Source organism: Mobula hypostoma, chromosome 14 (assembly GCF_963921235.1).
Source record: "Mobula hypostoma chromosome 14, sMobHyp1.1, whole genome shotgun sequence".
Lineage (NCBI taxonomy): Eukaryota > Metazoa > Chordata > Chondrichthyes > Myliobatiformes > Myliobatidae > Mobula > Mobula hypostoma.
In genome coordinates, this window is record NC_086110.1 from 10,977,020 (window position 1) to 10,992,048 (window position 15,029).

Here is a 15,029-nt window from a genome sequence, read left to right on the forward strand (position 1 = left end):
AAAGATAGCATGGCCCAGGTGGTGGGGATCTTGGCCACTTTATTAGGTACATTTGTAAACATGATCATTAATACAAATATCTAATCAGCCAATTGTGTGACAGTAACTCACTGCATAAAAACATGTAGACATGGTCAAGAGATTCAATTAACAACACACATCAAAGTTGCTGGTGAACGCAGCAGGCCAGGCAGCATCTCTAGGAAGAGGTACAGTCGACGTTTCAGGCTGAGACCCTTTGTCAGGACTCGGTCTCGGCCTGAAACGTCGACTGTACCTCTTCCTAGAGATGCTGCCTGGCCTGCTGCGTTCACCAGCAACTTTGATGTGTGTTGCTTGAGTTTCCAGCATCTGCAGAATTCCTGTTGTTTGTAAGAGATTCAGTTGTTGTTCTGACCAAAGAAATGTGACTTTAACCATGGAATGATTGTTGGTGCCAGACAGGGTGTTTTGAGGATCTCAAAAACCATTGATCTCCTGGGATTTTTACACATAACCCTTTCTAGAATTTATAGAAAATGGTGCAAAGAACATTCTGTAATGCCCTTGTTAATGAGAGAGATCCGAGGAGAATTGCCAGACAGGTTCAAGCTGACAAAAGGCCAATTTGGCCACTGGTGTATGTTGCCTTCTTGAGGCAGTGCCTCTTATAGATAGTACCATGGGTGGAGAGGTATGTGCCCATGATGAATTTGACAGAGTCACTGTCCTTTGTAGCTTCTTACATCCTGTACATTTGAATTGCCGTACAGACTATGATGAAACTAGCTGGGATACCTTCAACAGTATATCTGTAGAAGTCTGTTAGAGTGTTTGATGACACACTGAACCTCCTTAATGTCCTAGGAAAGGAAAGATGCTGGCATTCTTTCCTTATGATCGCATCAGGACAGATTATCCAATGTGGCATTGCCCAGGAATTATAGCTGCTGACCCTCTCCACCACTAATCCCTCAATGTAGACTGGAGCATGTTCACTTTCCCCCTTCCTGAAGTCAGCAATCATTTCTTTAGTTTTGCTTATACTGTTTTTGAGGCACCACTCAATTAGGTGACCAATCTTGCTCCATCCGATACGTTGACTCTTCACCACCTGTGATTCGTCTGAATTTGTCAGCAAATTTGAAGATGTCATTGAAACTGTGCTTAGCCGCACAGTCATGTGTATAAGAACATAAGAAACAGGAGCAGGAGTAGGCCATCTGGCCTGTCAAGCCATTTTCCCATAACCCTTAATTCCCCTACTATGCAAAAATTTATCCAAGGTTGTCTTAAATATATTTACTGAGTGCTTCATTGGGCAGAGAATTCCACAGATTCACCGCCCTCTGGGAAAAGCAGTTCCTCCTCATCTCCGTCCTAAAGTAGAACGGTAATACAGTACTTAAGGCGTGGGGGAGATCAAATCAACATTCATCAAAATCACCAGAGCTGCTTCTGGAGGCTGACAGCAGGATTGCTTTTCCCACCCACAAGACACTTCGATCTGGTTCCTTTCAGAATATCACAACTACGTAGCGTAGCAACTGGCCTGGTGCTGTTAAAGAGCCAGCGACCCAGGTTCATGTGCTGCCACTGTCTGTAAGGAGCTTGCACGCTCTCCCCGTGACCACGTGGGTTTCCTCCGGGTGCTCTGGTTTCCTCCCACATTACAAAGGTGTGTAGGTCAGTGGGTCAATTGGCCACATGGGTCCAACTGGGTGGTATGGTTCATATAGAGAACAGAGCAGGGGCTAAGCACGCAGCTTTAGGGTGCACATGTGTTGATGGTCAGCAAGGAGGAGAGTTTATTACCATTCCTACTGATTGAAGTCTTCTGATGAGGAAGTTGAGTATCTAGTTGCAATGGGAGGTACAGAGAACTAGATCTTGAAGCTTGATGAGCTTGGGTGGGATGATTATGTTGCCCGTGGAGGTGCAGTTGATGAACAGCAGTCTGACATACATGTTTCTGTTCCTCAAATAGTGCAGGGAAGAGTGAAGAGCCAGAGAAGTTGCACCTGCTGTTGATTTATTGTGGTGGTAGCAAATAGGAGCAGATCCAGGTCATCTCTGAGGCAGATGATTCATGCCATAACAAATCCCTCAAGTCATTTCATTGTGAGTTGGAGTCGGGGCTCCTCCGGAGCACTGGAGGCAGTGTGGCCTGGCATCCATGCTGGAGTTGGTGCTGTTTCCAAGTGTTCGCTCAGCAGAAGGCAAGCTGTATTGTGCTTGACTGCAGACTGCGGCAACAGTCATGGACTCAGAGACTTGAACTATATATTTTTTGTGTGACTGTACTTTACTGTTATATATACTTGCTATCTTGTATGTCCTATATATCCCTTGTGCTCTGTAAGACTGTTGGTACTGTGTTTTGTAACTTGGCCCTGGAATAATGCTGTTTGGCTGTATTCATGGATATTTATGTACAAACTTGAACGTGAACTTGATCATGGTTGATGTAAGTGCCACTGGACGATAGTCACTGAGGCAATTCACACGTTCTTGAGCACCGGTACAATGGATGTCTTTTTGAAGCAGGTGGGAAGTGAGAGGTTGAATATGTTTGAAAGTACTTCAGCCAGTTGGTCCACACAAATCTTTAGTACTCGACCAGTCTGGACCAGGTACCTTTCTTGGATTAATCCTCTTGAAGGATGCCCAGGTGTCTGCCTCAGAGACTGAAATTAGTGTTGGAGTATTTTCATCTGGACATGTGCCGACTTGTGTGGATGTGTCACAGTTCTTCCTATCAAAACGTGTCAAAAAGGCATTGAGTTCATCTATGAGTGATCGGTCATTTGTGCTTACGCTACGCAATCTTGCCTTGAAGGAAGTAAGAGTTAAAAAATACACGTGGACTAAGATGTTAACTGTCCTGTGCTATCACCAGTGGGATCATCAGTTGATCTGCCACCTGTCTTCAGGAGTTTCGGCCCGCTTATGATCAAGACTCCCTCGAGGTGGTGGGCCAGCAGTGCTAAAGCACCACCTCCCACTGGTGAGCTGAAAAACTTGGCATCTGCCTTTATCAGAGTTGTTGGTCACTTCCATCCAACAGATAGTCTGCTCTTCAGGTGTCTATGCAACTACCGAAGGGTTTGCAAGTCACTGCCTGACTATCTGCCCCTCTGGACATACTTGGTCCACACCCACGCTGATCCTTTCTCTGCTGCCTCAGCTACAGCCCTGCTGGTTGACTTGATCTCTCTTCAAGTGAAGCCAAGGTCACGCAACCACTTCTGGAAAGTGAACGCAATAAACCCACGGTAGCCTACTTTGAATGGATAGCATGAGACCTTCTACCCTCTGTCTCTGCACTCTGATCTTAATTCTGCATACTTGGTTAACTTGCGTTCATGGGCTTCATCAATGTTGTCTTCCCAGGGGACTGTGAGTATTGGGCAAGCCCTGCACAGCTGTGGAGCATCCATTAATATGTAACATTAGTGATTGACCAACGCACTGACACCTCTTTTAACCAGTAACTAAATATATGCAATGTATCTGCCTTCAGTCTGAAGTAGAAACACTCTGCCATTTCACTATCACTGCCTGTGATTTTGTACAGCTTGTCACTGAATTGTTCTGTTTTTAATCTGGCTATGTTCAAGTGCCTGTAGCTCTGAGACCTTGGCCTCAATACCTCTTTGTGCAATTGGATTCTGAATTTCCTCACTTGTAGACCCCAGTTAGTTCAGATTGGCAAAAACACCTCCACAGTCACCATCAGCACCGGTGTACTACAGGGTTGTGTGCATAGCCCCTTGCTCTACTTGCTTTACATCTGTGACTCTGTGGCTAAGTACAGCTCCAACACCATATTCAAGTTTGCTGATAACACAACTGTTGTGGGCATATCAAATGTGGTGATGAAACAGCATACAGGAAGGAGATTAAAAACTTGGCTGAGTGGTGTCTAGAACAATAACCTCTCACTCAATGCCAACAAGACTAAGAAACTGATTGTAGACTTCAGGAGAGAGAAACCAGAGGTCTATGAGTCAGTATTCATCGGAGGATCAGAGCTAGAGAAGGTTAGCAACTTTAAATTCCTTGGTGTTGCTGTTACAGAAGACCTGTCCTGGACCCAGCATGTAAATGCAATTGCGAAGAAAGCACGACAGCACCTCTAGTTCCTTAGGAGTCTGTGGAGATGTGGTATGTCATCAAAAACTTTTACAACCTTCTATAGATGTGTAGGGAGAGTGTATTGATTGGCTGCATCATGGCCTGGTATGGAAACACCAATGCCTTTGAATGGAAAATCCTACAAAAGGTAGTGGATTTGCTGTCGTAGGAAAATAGCTTTCATCATCAGAGATCCTCGCCACCCAGGCCATGCTCTTTTCTCACTGCTACCATCAGGTAGAAGTACAAGTGCCTCAGGACTTGCACCACCAGGTTCAGGAACAGTTACTGCCCCTCATCCATCAGGCTCTTGAACAAAAGAGGCTAACTATACTCATTTGCCCACCCATTGAGATGTTCCCACCAATGATCTCACTTTAAGGATTCTTCATCTTGTTATTTCATGTTCTTGTTATTTATTGCTTTCTATTTATATTTGCGTTTGCACGTTGTTGTTTTCTGGTTGATCTTTCTTTGATCCTACCATAGTTAGTACTCTATAGGTTTGCTGAGTATGCCGGCAGAAAAAATGAATCTCAGGGTTGTATGTGGTGACATATATGTACTCTGATAATAAAATTTACTTTGTACTTTGAACTTTTCATTCTTAGGAAATTTGTGTAACAATAATTTATATACAATGAATGTAATTGTTCCATTTTTTGTCTCATGACCAATTAGGTTCGCATTGAGACCTGAGTCATCAATTCTTTATCCAATTTTTCCTCTTTTTTTTCTTTACTCAAACTAGACCCGTTCTAAATCATTTTACAAACAAGAGAAAATCTGCAGATGATGGAAATCCAAGCAACACACACAAAATGCTGGAGGAACTCAGCAGGCCAGATGGCATCTATGGAAAAGAGTACAGTCGACGTTCCGAGTCAAGACCCTTCAGCAATTCCTGCTGAGTTCCTCCAGCATTTTGTGTGTGTTGCCTAAATCATTTTATGATGTTTTGACCTCTCTCAGGTATTTGGCTGCCTAAATTCAGTCTCTTCAAGCTTCATACACTTTTGCCATCCTAGCTTTAACTACTTCTCAGAGAAATTTCTACCCTCCCTGTGCTCTCAGGCATACTTTGAAGGGCAGAGCAATGGGAGATATTCGTCAAGGGGATGTGAGGGTTTAGATTCCAGAAATATGAGGAAAGGAACCTAAAATTCTTAAATTAGCCAAAGGAAAGGAAATTTATCACTGATGCTGAAATCCCAGCATCGCAGAGAGCCTAGAGGAATATAGGAGTGAAATTAAATTTAGCAGGGGAAAGAGGGTGTTGGTAAGATTAAGGGAAACCTGAAAACTTTTTATTAAAATATAAGCTGAAACAGGGCTGTAATGGAAAGAGTTGGAACCAAAAGAGTAATCAAGGAAGAGTACAGGTCTACTTTTACACATGTAGGGAGCAATAAACATTGCCTTTAAGGATGAAGAGTGATAAGTAAGGAAGATATTAAACAGCCTAAAATTTCTTAAAATGGATAAATTGTCAGGCTAACTTGAAGTATATTCCAGATTCTTGAAACAGAAGATGCCCTGATTATTTTTGAATGCTTTTTGGGGGATAGGTATAGTGCTGTAGCACTGGAAGATTACTGACCGCAAATCCTTGTTTTAAAAGGGAGGAAGGGCTACATCAAGTAATCACAGACCATGTAATGGTAATGTTCAAATGACTGGAATGATGTCTGAGTAATAAAATAAATTCCCATTTAGAAAAGCACAGTTTAATCAAGGACAGTCATCATGGATTTCTTAAGGAAAGATCTTGGGTTGAAATGTTTGAAGAGATTCAAGGAAGATCAATGAAGATTGTATAGTTGATGTCATCTACATGTGTAGCTGTAAATTTCCTGTGTACCACTTCTCATTCAAACATGCATATTTCTAAACTACCTTATGGACACTCTCCTCCTCATCTCTAATCTGTCTGACCCTACAGTGCTGTAATTTAAAGATAGAAAATACTGGAACTGGTAGTTCAGGGAGTACTTAAGACCATAATACCATAAGATATAGGAGGAAAAATTAGGCCATTTGGCCCATCGAGTTTGCTCTGTCATTTCATCTTGTCTGATCAAATATTCCTCTCTGCCCTAATCTCCTGTCTTCTCCCCGTATCCCTTCATGCCCTGACCAGTCAAGAATCTGTCAACCTCTGCCCTAAATATACATGAAGATGTGGCCTCCAAAACTGCCTGTGGCAAACAATTCCACAGATTCACTACTGTCTGACAGAAGAAATTCTTCCTCATCTCTGCTCTAAAAGGACGCCCTCTATTCTGTGGCTGTGTCCTCTGGTCTTAGACTTACCCACCATAGGAAACATCTTCTCCACATCCACCCTGTCAAGGCTTTACACCATTCAATAGGTTTCAGTTGGGTCACCTTTCATACGTCTGAATAGTGAATACAGGCCCAGAGCCATTCAATCCTGTAATCATTTTCATGAATCTCCTTTGAACCCTCTCCAGTTTCAGCACATCTTTTAACATGTGAGTGGATTGGGAAAATCAGGTCGGCACTGGATCTCAAGAGAGAGAATTTGTAGAATGTTTATGAGATGGCTTTTTAGAACAGCTTGTTGTTGAGCCCACTAGGGGATCGACTGTACTGGATTGAGTTTGTGTAATGAACCAGAGTTGATTAGAGAGATTGAGGTGAAGGAACCCTGAGGAAGCAGTGATCATAACATGATTGAGTTCACTGTGAAATTTGAGAAAGAGAAGCCAAAATCCAATGTGTCGGTATTTCAGTGGAGTAAAGGAAATCACAGTGGCATGAGAGAGGAACTGGCCAAAGTTGACTGGAAAGAGACACTAGCGGGAAGGACGGCAGAGCAGCAGTGGCTGGAGTTTATGCGAGAAGTGAGGAAGGTGCAAGACAGATATATTCCAAAAGAGAAGAAATTTTTGAAGGGAAAAAGGATGCAACCGTGGCTGACAAGAGAAGTCAAAGCCAAAGTTAAAGCAAACGAGAGGGCATTCAAGGAAGCAAAACTTAGTGGGAAGACAGAGGATTGGGAAGTTTTTAAAAGCTTACAAAAGGTCATTAAGAAAGCTAAGAAGGTCATTAAGAGGGAAAAGATGAACTATGAAAGGAAGCTAGCAAATAATATCAAAGAGGATACTGAAAGCTTTTTCAAGTATATAAAGAGTAAAAGACAGCTGAGAGTAGATATAGGACCGATAGAAAATGATGCTGGAGAAATTGTAATGGGAGATAAGGAGATGGTGGAGGAACTGAACGAGTATTTTGCATCAGTCTTCACCGAGGAAGACATCAGCACTCAAGGGTGTCAGGGAAGAGAAGTGTACACAGTCAAAATTATGACAGAGAAAGTACTCAGGAAGTTAAATAGTCTAAGGGTAGATAAATCTCCCGGGCCAGATGGAATGCACCCGTGTGTTCTGAAGGAAGTAGCTGTGGAGATTGCGGAGGCATTAGCAATGATCTTTCAAAAGTCAATAGATTCTGGCATGGTTCCGGAGGACTGGAAGATTGCAAATGTCACTCCGCTATTTAAGAAGGGGGCAAAGAAGCAAAAAGGAAATTATAGACCTGTTAGCTTAACATCGGTGGTCGGGAAGTTGTTGGAGTCGATTGTCAAGGATGAGGTTACGGAGTACCTGGAGGCATATGACAAGATAGGCAGAACTCAGCATGGTTTCCTCAAAGGAAAATCCTGCCTGACAAACTTATTGCAATTTTTTGAGGAAATTACAAGTAGGCTAGACAAGGGAGATGCAGTGGATGTTGTATATTTGGATTTTCAGAAGGCCTTTGACAAGGTGCCACACATGAGGCTGCTAAACAAGATAAGAGCCCATGGAATTACGGAAAAGTTACATATGTGGTTAGAGCGTTGGCTGATTGGCAGGAAACAGAGAGTGGGAATAAAGGGATCCCATTCTGTTTAGCTGCCGGTTACCAGTGGTGTTCCGCAAGGGCCCGTGTTGGGGCCACTTCTTTTTACGTTGTACATCAACGATTTGGATTATGGAATAGATGGCTTTGTGGCTAAGTTTGCTGATGATACAAAGATAGGTGGAGGGGCCGGCAGTGCTGAGGAAACAGAGAGTCTGCAGAGAGGCATGGATAGATTGGGAGAATGGGCAAAGAAGTGGCAAATGAAATACAATGTTGGAAAGTATGGTTATGCACATTGGTAGAAGAAATAAACGGGCAGACCATTATTTAAAAGGGGAGAGAATTCAAAGTTCTGAGATGTAACGGGACTTGGGAGTCCTTGTGCAGGATACTAAGGTTAACCTCCAGGTTGAGTCAGTGGTGAAGATGGCAAATGCAATGTTGGCATTCATTCCTAGAGGAATAGAATATATGAGCAGGGATGTGATGTTGAGGCTCTATAAGGCACTGGTAAGACCTCACGTGGAGTACTGTGTGCAGTTTTATTTAAGAAAGCATGTGCTGACGTTGGAGAGGGTTCAGAGTGGATTCGCTAGAATGATTCCGGGAATGAGAGGGTTAACATATGAGGAACGTTTGACCGCTCTTGTACTGTACTCCTTGGAGTTTAGAAGAATGAGGGGGGACCTCATAGAAACCTTTCGAATGTTGAAAGGCATGGACAGAGTGGATGTGGCAAAGTTGTTTCCCATGGTGGGGGAGTCCAGTACGAGAGGGTGTGACTTAAGGATTGAAGGGCGCCCATTCAGAACGGAGATGCGAAGAAATTTTTTTAGCCAGAGGGTGGTGACTTCTTTTCTTTTTCAATCTTTTTATTAGTTTCATAAAAATATAAACATAACATGTTAGTAGTACAAAGATATTGGGAATACATTGTTATAATTAACATGAGTGATTATAAAGCCAGATGACATTTAAATGATAAAACTTCCAATCATATAGGATACAAATGAATAATATCAAACAAAGAAAAATATCTAAAAAAATTTTAAAAATCATGAAAAAGGAAAAAAAAAATAACCCCCCCCCCCAAAAAAAACTAATCTAAACAGAATTAATCAACTAAACTGAAAAAAAAAGACCTGGGCTGTTTTAACATTGTAAAAAATGGGAGAAAAGTTTTTTAAAATTTTTTAAAAATCGGTTGATGTTATGTTCTGGAATTTTCAGAAGGCCTTTGACAAGGTGCCACATGAGGCTGCTTAACAAGCAAATTTTAAAAACCTTAGTGTCGACGACCCCGTTCCTCTCAACCAACATTACGGAGAAGTAAAGTAAGTTTGGAAATGGTCAAATTACATCATATGAAATGCTGAATAAATGGCCTCCAAGTCTTTTCGAATTTAATGGAGGGGTCATAAATAACACTTCTAATTTTTTCCAGATTTAAACACAACATAGTTTGTGAAAACCAATGAAATATGGTAGGAGGATTAATCTCTTTCCAATTCAGCAAAATGGATCTTCTAGCCATTAAAGTAAGAAATGCAATCATCCAACGAGCTGAAAGAGGTTAAATGATTTGATTCTATCTTTGGTAACCCAAAAATAGCAGTAATTGGATGAGGTTGTAAGAGGATGGTGAATCTGTGGAATTTGTTGCCACGGGCGGCAGTGGAGGTCAAGTCATTGGATATATTTAAGGCAGAGATTGATGGGTATCTAAGTAGCTAGGGCATCAAAGGTTATGGTGAGAAGGCAGGGGAGTGGGACTAAATGGATCAGCTCATGATAAAATGGTGGAGCAGACTCGATGTGCTGAATGGCCGACTTCTGCTCTTTTGTCTTATGGTCTTAAGATAAGGGGCCAAAAATTGCTCACAATACGCCGTATCAGTGCTTTATAAAGTCTCAACATTACATCCTTGCTTATATATTCCAGTCCTCTTGAAATGAATGCTAACATCGCATTTGCCTTTCTCACCACAGACTCAACCTGTAAATTAACCTTTAGGGAATCCAACACAGGCAACCCCAAGTCCCCTTGCACCTCAGTTTTTGTATTTTCTCTCCAGTTGGAAAATAGTCAGCTCTTTCATTTCTTCTACCAAAGTGCATGACCATATACTTCCCGTCACCGTTTTCCATCTATTACTTCTTTGCCCATTCTCCTAATCTGTCGTAAGTCTTTTTGTAGCCTCTCTACTTCCTCAAAACTACCTGTCTCTCCACCTATCTTCATATCCTGCAAACTTTGCAACATTGCCATCAATTCCATCATCCAAATCATTGACATATAACATAAAAAGAATCGGTCCCAACACAGACCACTGTGGAGCACCACTAGTCACTGGCAGCAACTAGAAAAGGCTCCCTTTATTTCCATTCTTTTCCTCCTGCCAATCAGCCACTGCTTTATCCATGCTAGAATCTTTCCTGTAATACTATGTGCTTGTAGCTTGTTAAGCAGCCTCATGTGTCAAAGGCCTTCTGAAAATTCCAGAACATAACATCAACCGATTCTCCTTTGTCTATCCTGTTTGTTAGTTCTTCAAACAATTCCAACAGATTTGTCAGGCAAAAGTTTTCCTTGAGGAAACAATGCTGACTACGGCCTATTTTATCGTGTGCCTACAAGTACCCTGAGACTTAATCCTTAATGATCAACTCCAACATTTTTCGAACCACTGAGGTCAGACTAACTGGCCTATAGTTTCCTTTCTTCTACTTCTCTTTCTTCTAGAAGAGTGGAGTGACATTTGCAATTCTCCAGTCTTCTAATTTCCCCCGGGATCAATAAAGTATGACTATGACTATTCTAAAACCATTCCAGGATCGAGTGATTCTTGAAAGGTCATTTCTAATGTCTCAGAATCTCTTCACCCACCTCTTTCATAACCTTGGGATGTACACCATCTGGTCCAGGTGACTTATCTGCCTTCAAACCTTTCAGTTTCCCAAGAACCTTCTCTCTAGTAATGGTAACCTCACACTTCATGACCCCTGACACCTGATACCTGGAACTTCCACCATACTGCTAGTGTCTTACACAGTGAAGACTGATGTGAAATACTTATTCAGATTGTCTGCCATTTCCTTAGCCCCATTACTACCTCTCCAGCATTGTTTTCCAGCGGACTGATATCCACTCTCATCTTACTTTTACGTTTAATGTATCTGAAGAAATTTTTGGTATCCTCTTTAATATTGTTGGCTAACACTTTCATACTCCATCTTTACCTTCTTGATGACTTTTTTAGTTGCCTTCTGTTGGTTTTTAAAGGCTTCCCAATCATCTTAACTTCCTATTATTTTTTTCTGTATTATATGCTCTTTCTTTGGCTTTGACTTCTCTTGTTACCACAGTTGTGTTATCTTTCCTTTAGAATACTTCTTCCTCTTTGGGATGTATATATCCTGTGCCTTCTGAATTGCTTCCAGCCATTGCTTCTCGGTCGTCATCCTTGCCAGTGTTCTTTTCCTGTAAATTCTGGCCATCTCCTCTCTCATGTCTCTGTAATTCCCTCTGTTCCACTGTAATACTGATACATCTGACTTTAGCTTCTCCTTCTCAAATTTCAGGGTGAATTTGATCATGTTATGAACACTTTCCCCTAAGCGTTCTTTTACCTTAAGCTGTCTAATCAATTCTGGTTCATTGCACAACACCCATTCCAGAATAGCTGATCCCCTAGTAGGTTCAGCCACGATCTGCTCTAAAAAGCCATCTCATAGGCACACTAGAAATTCCCTCTCTTGGAATGCAGCACCAACCAGATTTTCCTCATCTACCTGCATATTGAAATCTTCCCTGTCTGTTGTAACATTCCCCTTTTGGCATGCATTTTCAATCTCTTGTTGTAATTTGTAGACCACATCCTTACCACTGTTTTGGGGGTCTGTATACAACTTCCATCAGGGTTTTTTTTACACTTGTGGAGAAATAGATATAGTTCAGGTTCATGACATTTTCAATAAAACTGGGAAAAGCTAGCAAACTCCCTGTGGTGCAGAGAAGAGGTGAAATAGAGAAAGGAATAGTACAGTACCTCTTAATGTTTAATGCATTCGTTTCTAGGATGGGATTTGAACTTGTGATTTTCTGGTGGAAGCAAGCAACGTCAATAGATTGTTGAACATTCACAGAGTCAATAGTGGTGTTAGCGAAGGGAAGTGGCAATAAGGTAAAAGTTGATCGTTCTAATGGTGGAGCAAACATACACTTGAATGGTTAGCATCCATTGCTGTCGGTTATGTTCTTATATTCAAGTTGAGCCAAGGTTGAAGTTTACTCTCCGAAACTAAAATCCGTGGCACGGACTTTTACCTTGACTTATTCTGTTCTGGATTTCTATTTGTAGAGTTGCCTTGAGGTTTCATCCTGCATCCTGGGTTTTTTAAAATTCATCAGACTGTTGGGTAATCTCAGTCTTTGTTTTGATCTGTGATTTTCATTCTAGTTTTTCATTTTTTTAAACTACAGGCACAACAGTGTAAGGTCTATAATCTACAAACGATTGACATAAGGTTCCTGTCAGAGAAAATGGTTAATTTTTAAATTCAGTTCAACCAGCTGATGAGCCAACTAATCTTGGTTAAACTATGCAGTAGATGCCAGTATGTAACTGCTATTTCCTGATCCCTTACTAGCTTCCTAATTTCATTCTTCATTTTCTTGTATTCTAGGTATGGTCTTTAGCTGCTGTTGCCACAGACTCCTTCCTTAGTCCACATCCAGATCCTGATGTAGAGACACCATGGGCACGGCATCCATTTGGCAGGCAGCTCCTTGAGTCGCTGTGAGAATGAGTTTGGTATCTAATAAAGTAATGGCAAAATTGGCAAGTGTTCAGAGACTTAAAATCACCTGAAGCATGATTGCATTCAGTCACTAAGCAGGAAGGCTATGTGAGAAATGCTTTTGAAACTATAATAAATGCAGGAAAAATCAAAAACTTCATATTTTTCAGGAACATTATGAATAAAGCATACTGCTTCTGTGTAATTTTTCAACTATTTATTCATTTGCATCTAAAAATTAGATATCTTTGGCAAAGCCAGGATTATTGTCCATCCCTTATTTCTCTCAAGAACAGAGTGGCTTTCTGGAACAGATGCAGTCTCAGTGGTGAGGAGCTGCAGTTATGCAGGAAGACAGCATATTATTGCCTTAATTCATAAAGCTCTTTGAAAATTAGGTTTTAATTGACCTGCATTTAGTATTGTCCTATAGGTAGCTCACGCATCCTTACTGTTTAATGAAGCTGGTTTCAGGTAATTTAAGATGTACTGAATACATAGATCTGAGTGCTTGTGCAGTGCTTTTTAGTCTCTTGTCCTGATTCACAGAAAGAAAACCTGTACTTATACAGACCCTTTTGCATTCACAGGACATCATAAGAAGATTTGTTACTAATTCAGTGCTTCTGCAGCTTTATCATTATTGTCAATGAGAAAGTATAATCTGTGCATTATCAAGTTACTGATTGCAGGCACCCATAGTATTATCACAAGCTGGTGAAATAGCTTCCAGCAAACTGAAATATATTTTTGCTTTGGTTTTCACTGCACCCCTTCCTTCAGAAGCTGGTGACTTGGAATGGGGTGCCATTTCCTCAGTTGAAGAAGCTCTGTGAATCTAGATTATGATTGTTTCTTGAACACGGATGTGAATCCACGAAGACCGTAACTGATGTCTGCATCTCTGCAGTGCGCAGAAGGGGCAGTGGATGTTGCCTTTTATTTATAGTCAGATATATCATTGATCCACTGGTGAACCTAGCACCTTTAGCATTAAATCTGATACCTCCTGGTATGTTTAGCTTGGTACCATGTAGTGCATTTGCTCCTTGAGCAATTTGAAAAGAGCGGGATAGAAAAGGAAGATGAAATTTTAACTTCCTATTTAAAATCATCCTAATTATTATAATGTTTAATTTGTGTCAAAGTCTGGTGATTTAAAACAATCAAATTCAACATGTGTACGTCAGGCTTGGTCAGGTAAATGCTTTAATAGTGTACAGGTGTCCCCCACTTTCCGAACGTTCGCTTTACGAAACCTCAGTGTTACGAAAGACCTACATTAGTTACCTATTTTCACTAACAGAAGGTGTTTACACTATTACGAAGAAAGGCAGCGCGTGCCCCAAGCAGCCGCTCCTCCCCCGGATTCGGAATGGCATTCTAGCCGGCATTGCTTAAACACGTGAGCAGCCATTTGCAAGATAAGTTCTAAGGTATCGGAAAAGCCTAAAAGAGCTCGTAAGGGTGTTACACTTAGCGTAAAACTAGACATAATTAAGCGTTTCGATCGTGGTGAACAAAGTAAGGACAAAGTGAGTTTGGCTTGTGGAAGTTGACGAACATGATGTTGGAAGAGGTTTTGGCATCCCATGACCAAGAACTGATAGATGAAGAGCTGATGCAATTGGAAGAGGGAAGGATAACAGTCGAAACCGAATTCAGTAGCGAAAGTGAAGTTGTCCAGGAACTGAACGTGAAACAACTGTGTGAGATTTTCGCTGCAATTACAACTTTAATTTTGAAAGGGTATGTGGGTTTAGGGCATACACTATTTGCAAGATGGTTTGAGTGCTTACGAAGAACTGTATGATAGAAAAATGCGCGAGGCTAAGCAGTCAAGCAAGCCTTCCACATCAGCCACAGCAGACGACAAACCTCGACCTTCGACATCGAGGCGGGCAGTCATAGGAGAAGATGAGCTGCCTGCCCTAATGGAAACAGATGACGATGAAATGACACCTCGGTGTCCCACCACCCAACCCCCAGGCCGCGGACATATACCGATTCGCGGAGAATGCAACGGTAGCCTGGAGGCACACAGCACATCTTTAAGAAAAAAGCCAAAATAAACGTGCTAATTAATTAGGTGCTGCCCGGCACATAATTGTTGGTCCAGATCAGAGCCGATTGACTATTGCGTCGCCTCTGATCTGGGCCAACATTTACATGCCAGGCGGCACCTAGTTACACTAATTAGCTTGTTTACTTCGGCTTTTTTCTTAAATATGTGCTGTGTGCCT

The 15,029-nt window shown here is 41.6% G+C and overlaps 1 protein-coding gene across 3 annotated transcripts in view; it reads left to right on the forward strand.

The window, feature by feature from the left end:
• Positions 1-15,029, forward strand: part of wdr59 (WD repeat domain 59) — a 92,657-nt gene that overhangs the window by 54,056 nt on the left and 23,572 nt on the right. For 2 of the 3 annotated variants that reach the window (XM_063066666.1, XM_063066668.1), the window contains one exon: positions 12,673-12,785. In XM_063066666.1, the coding sequence (XP_062922736.1) occupies positions 12,673-12,785 (113 nt within the window). Of the gene's footprint in view, positions 1-12,672; positions 13,799-15,029 lie in introns of all 3 variants that reach the window. The other variant, XR_010020279.1, reaches the window with a different exon arrangement.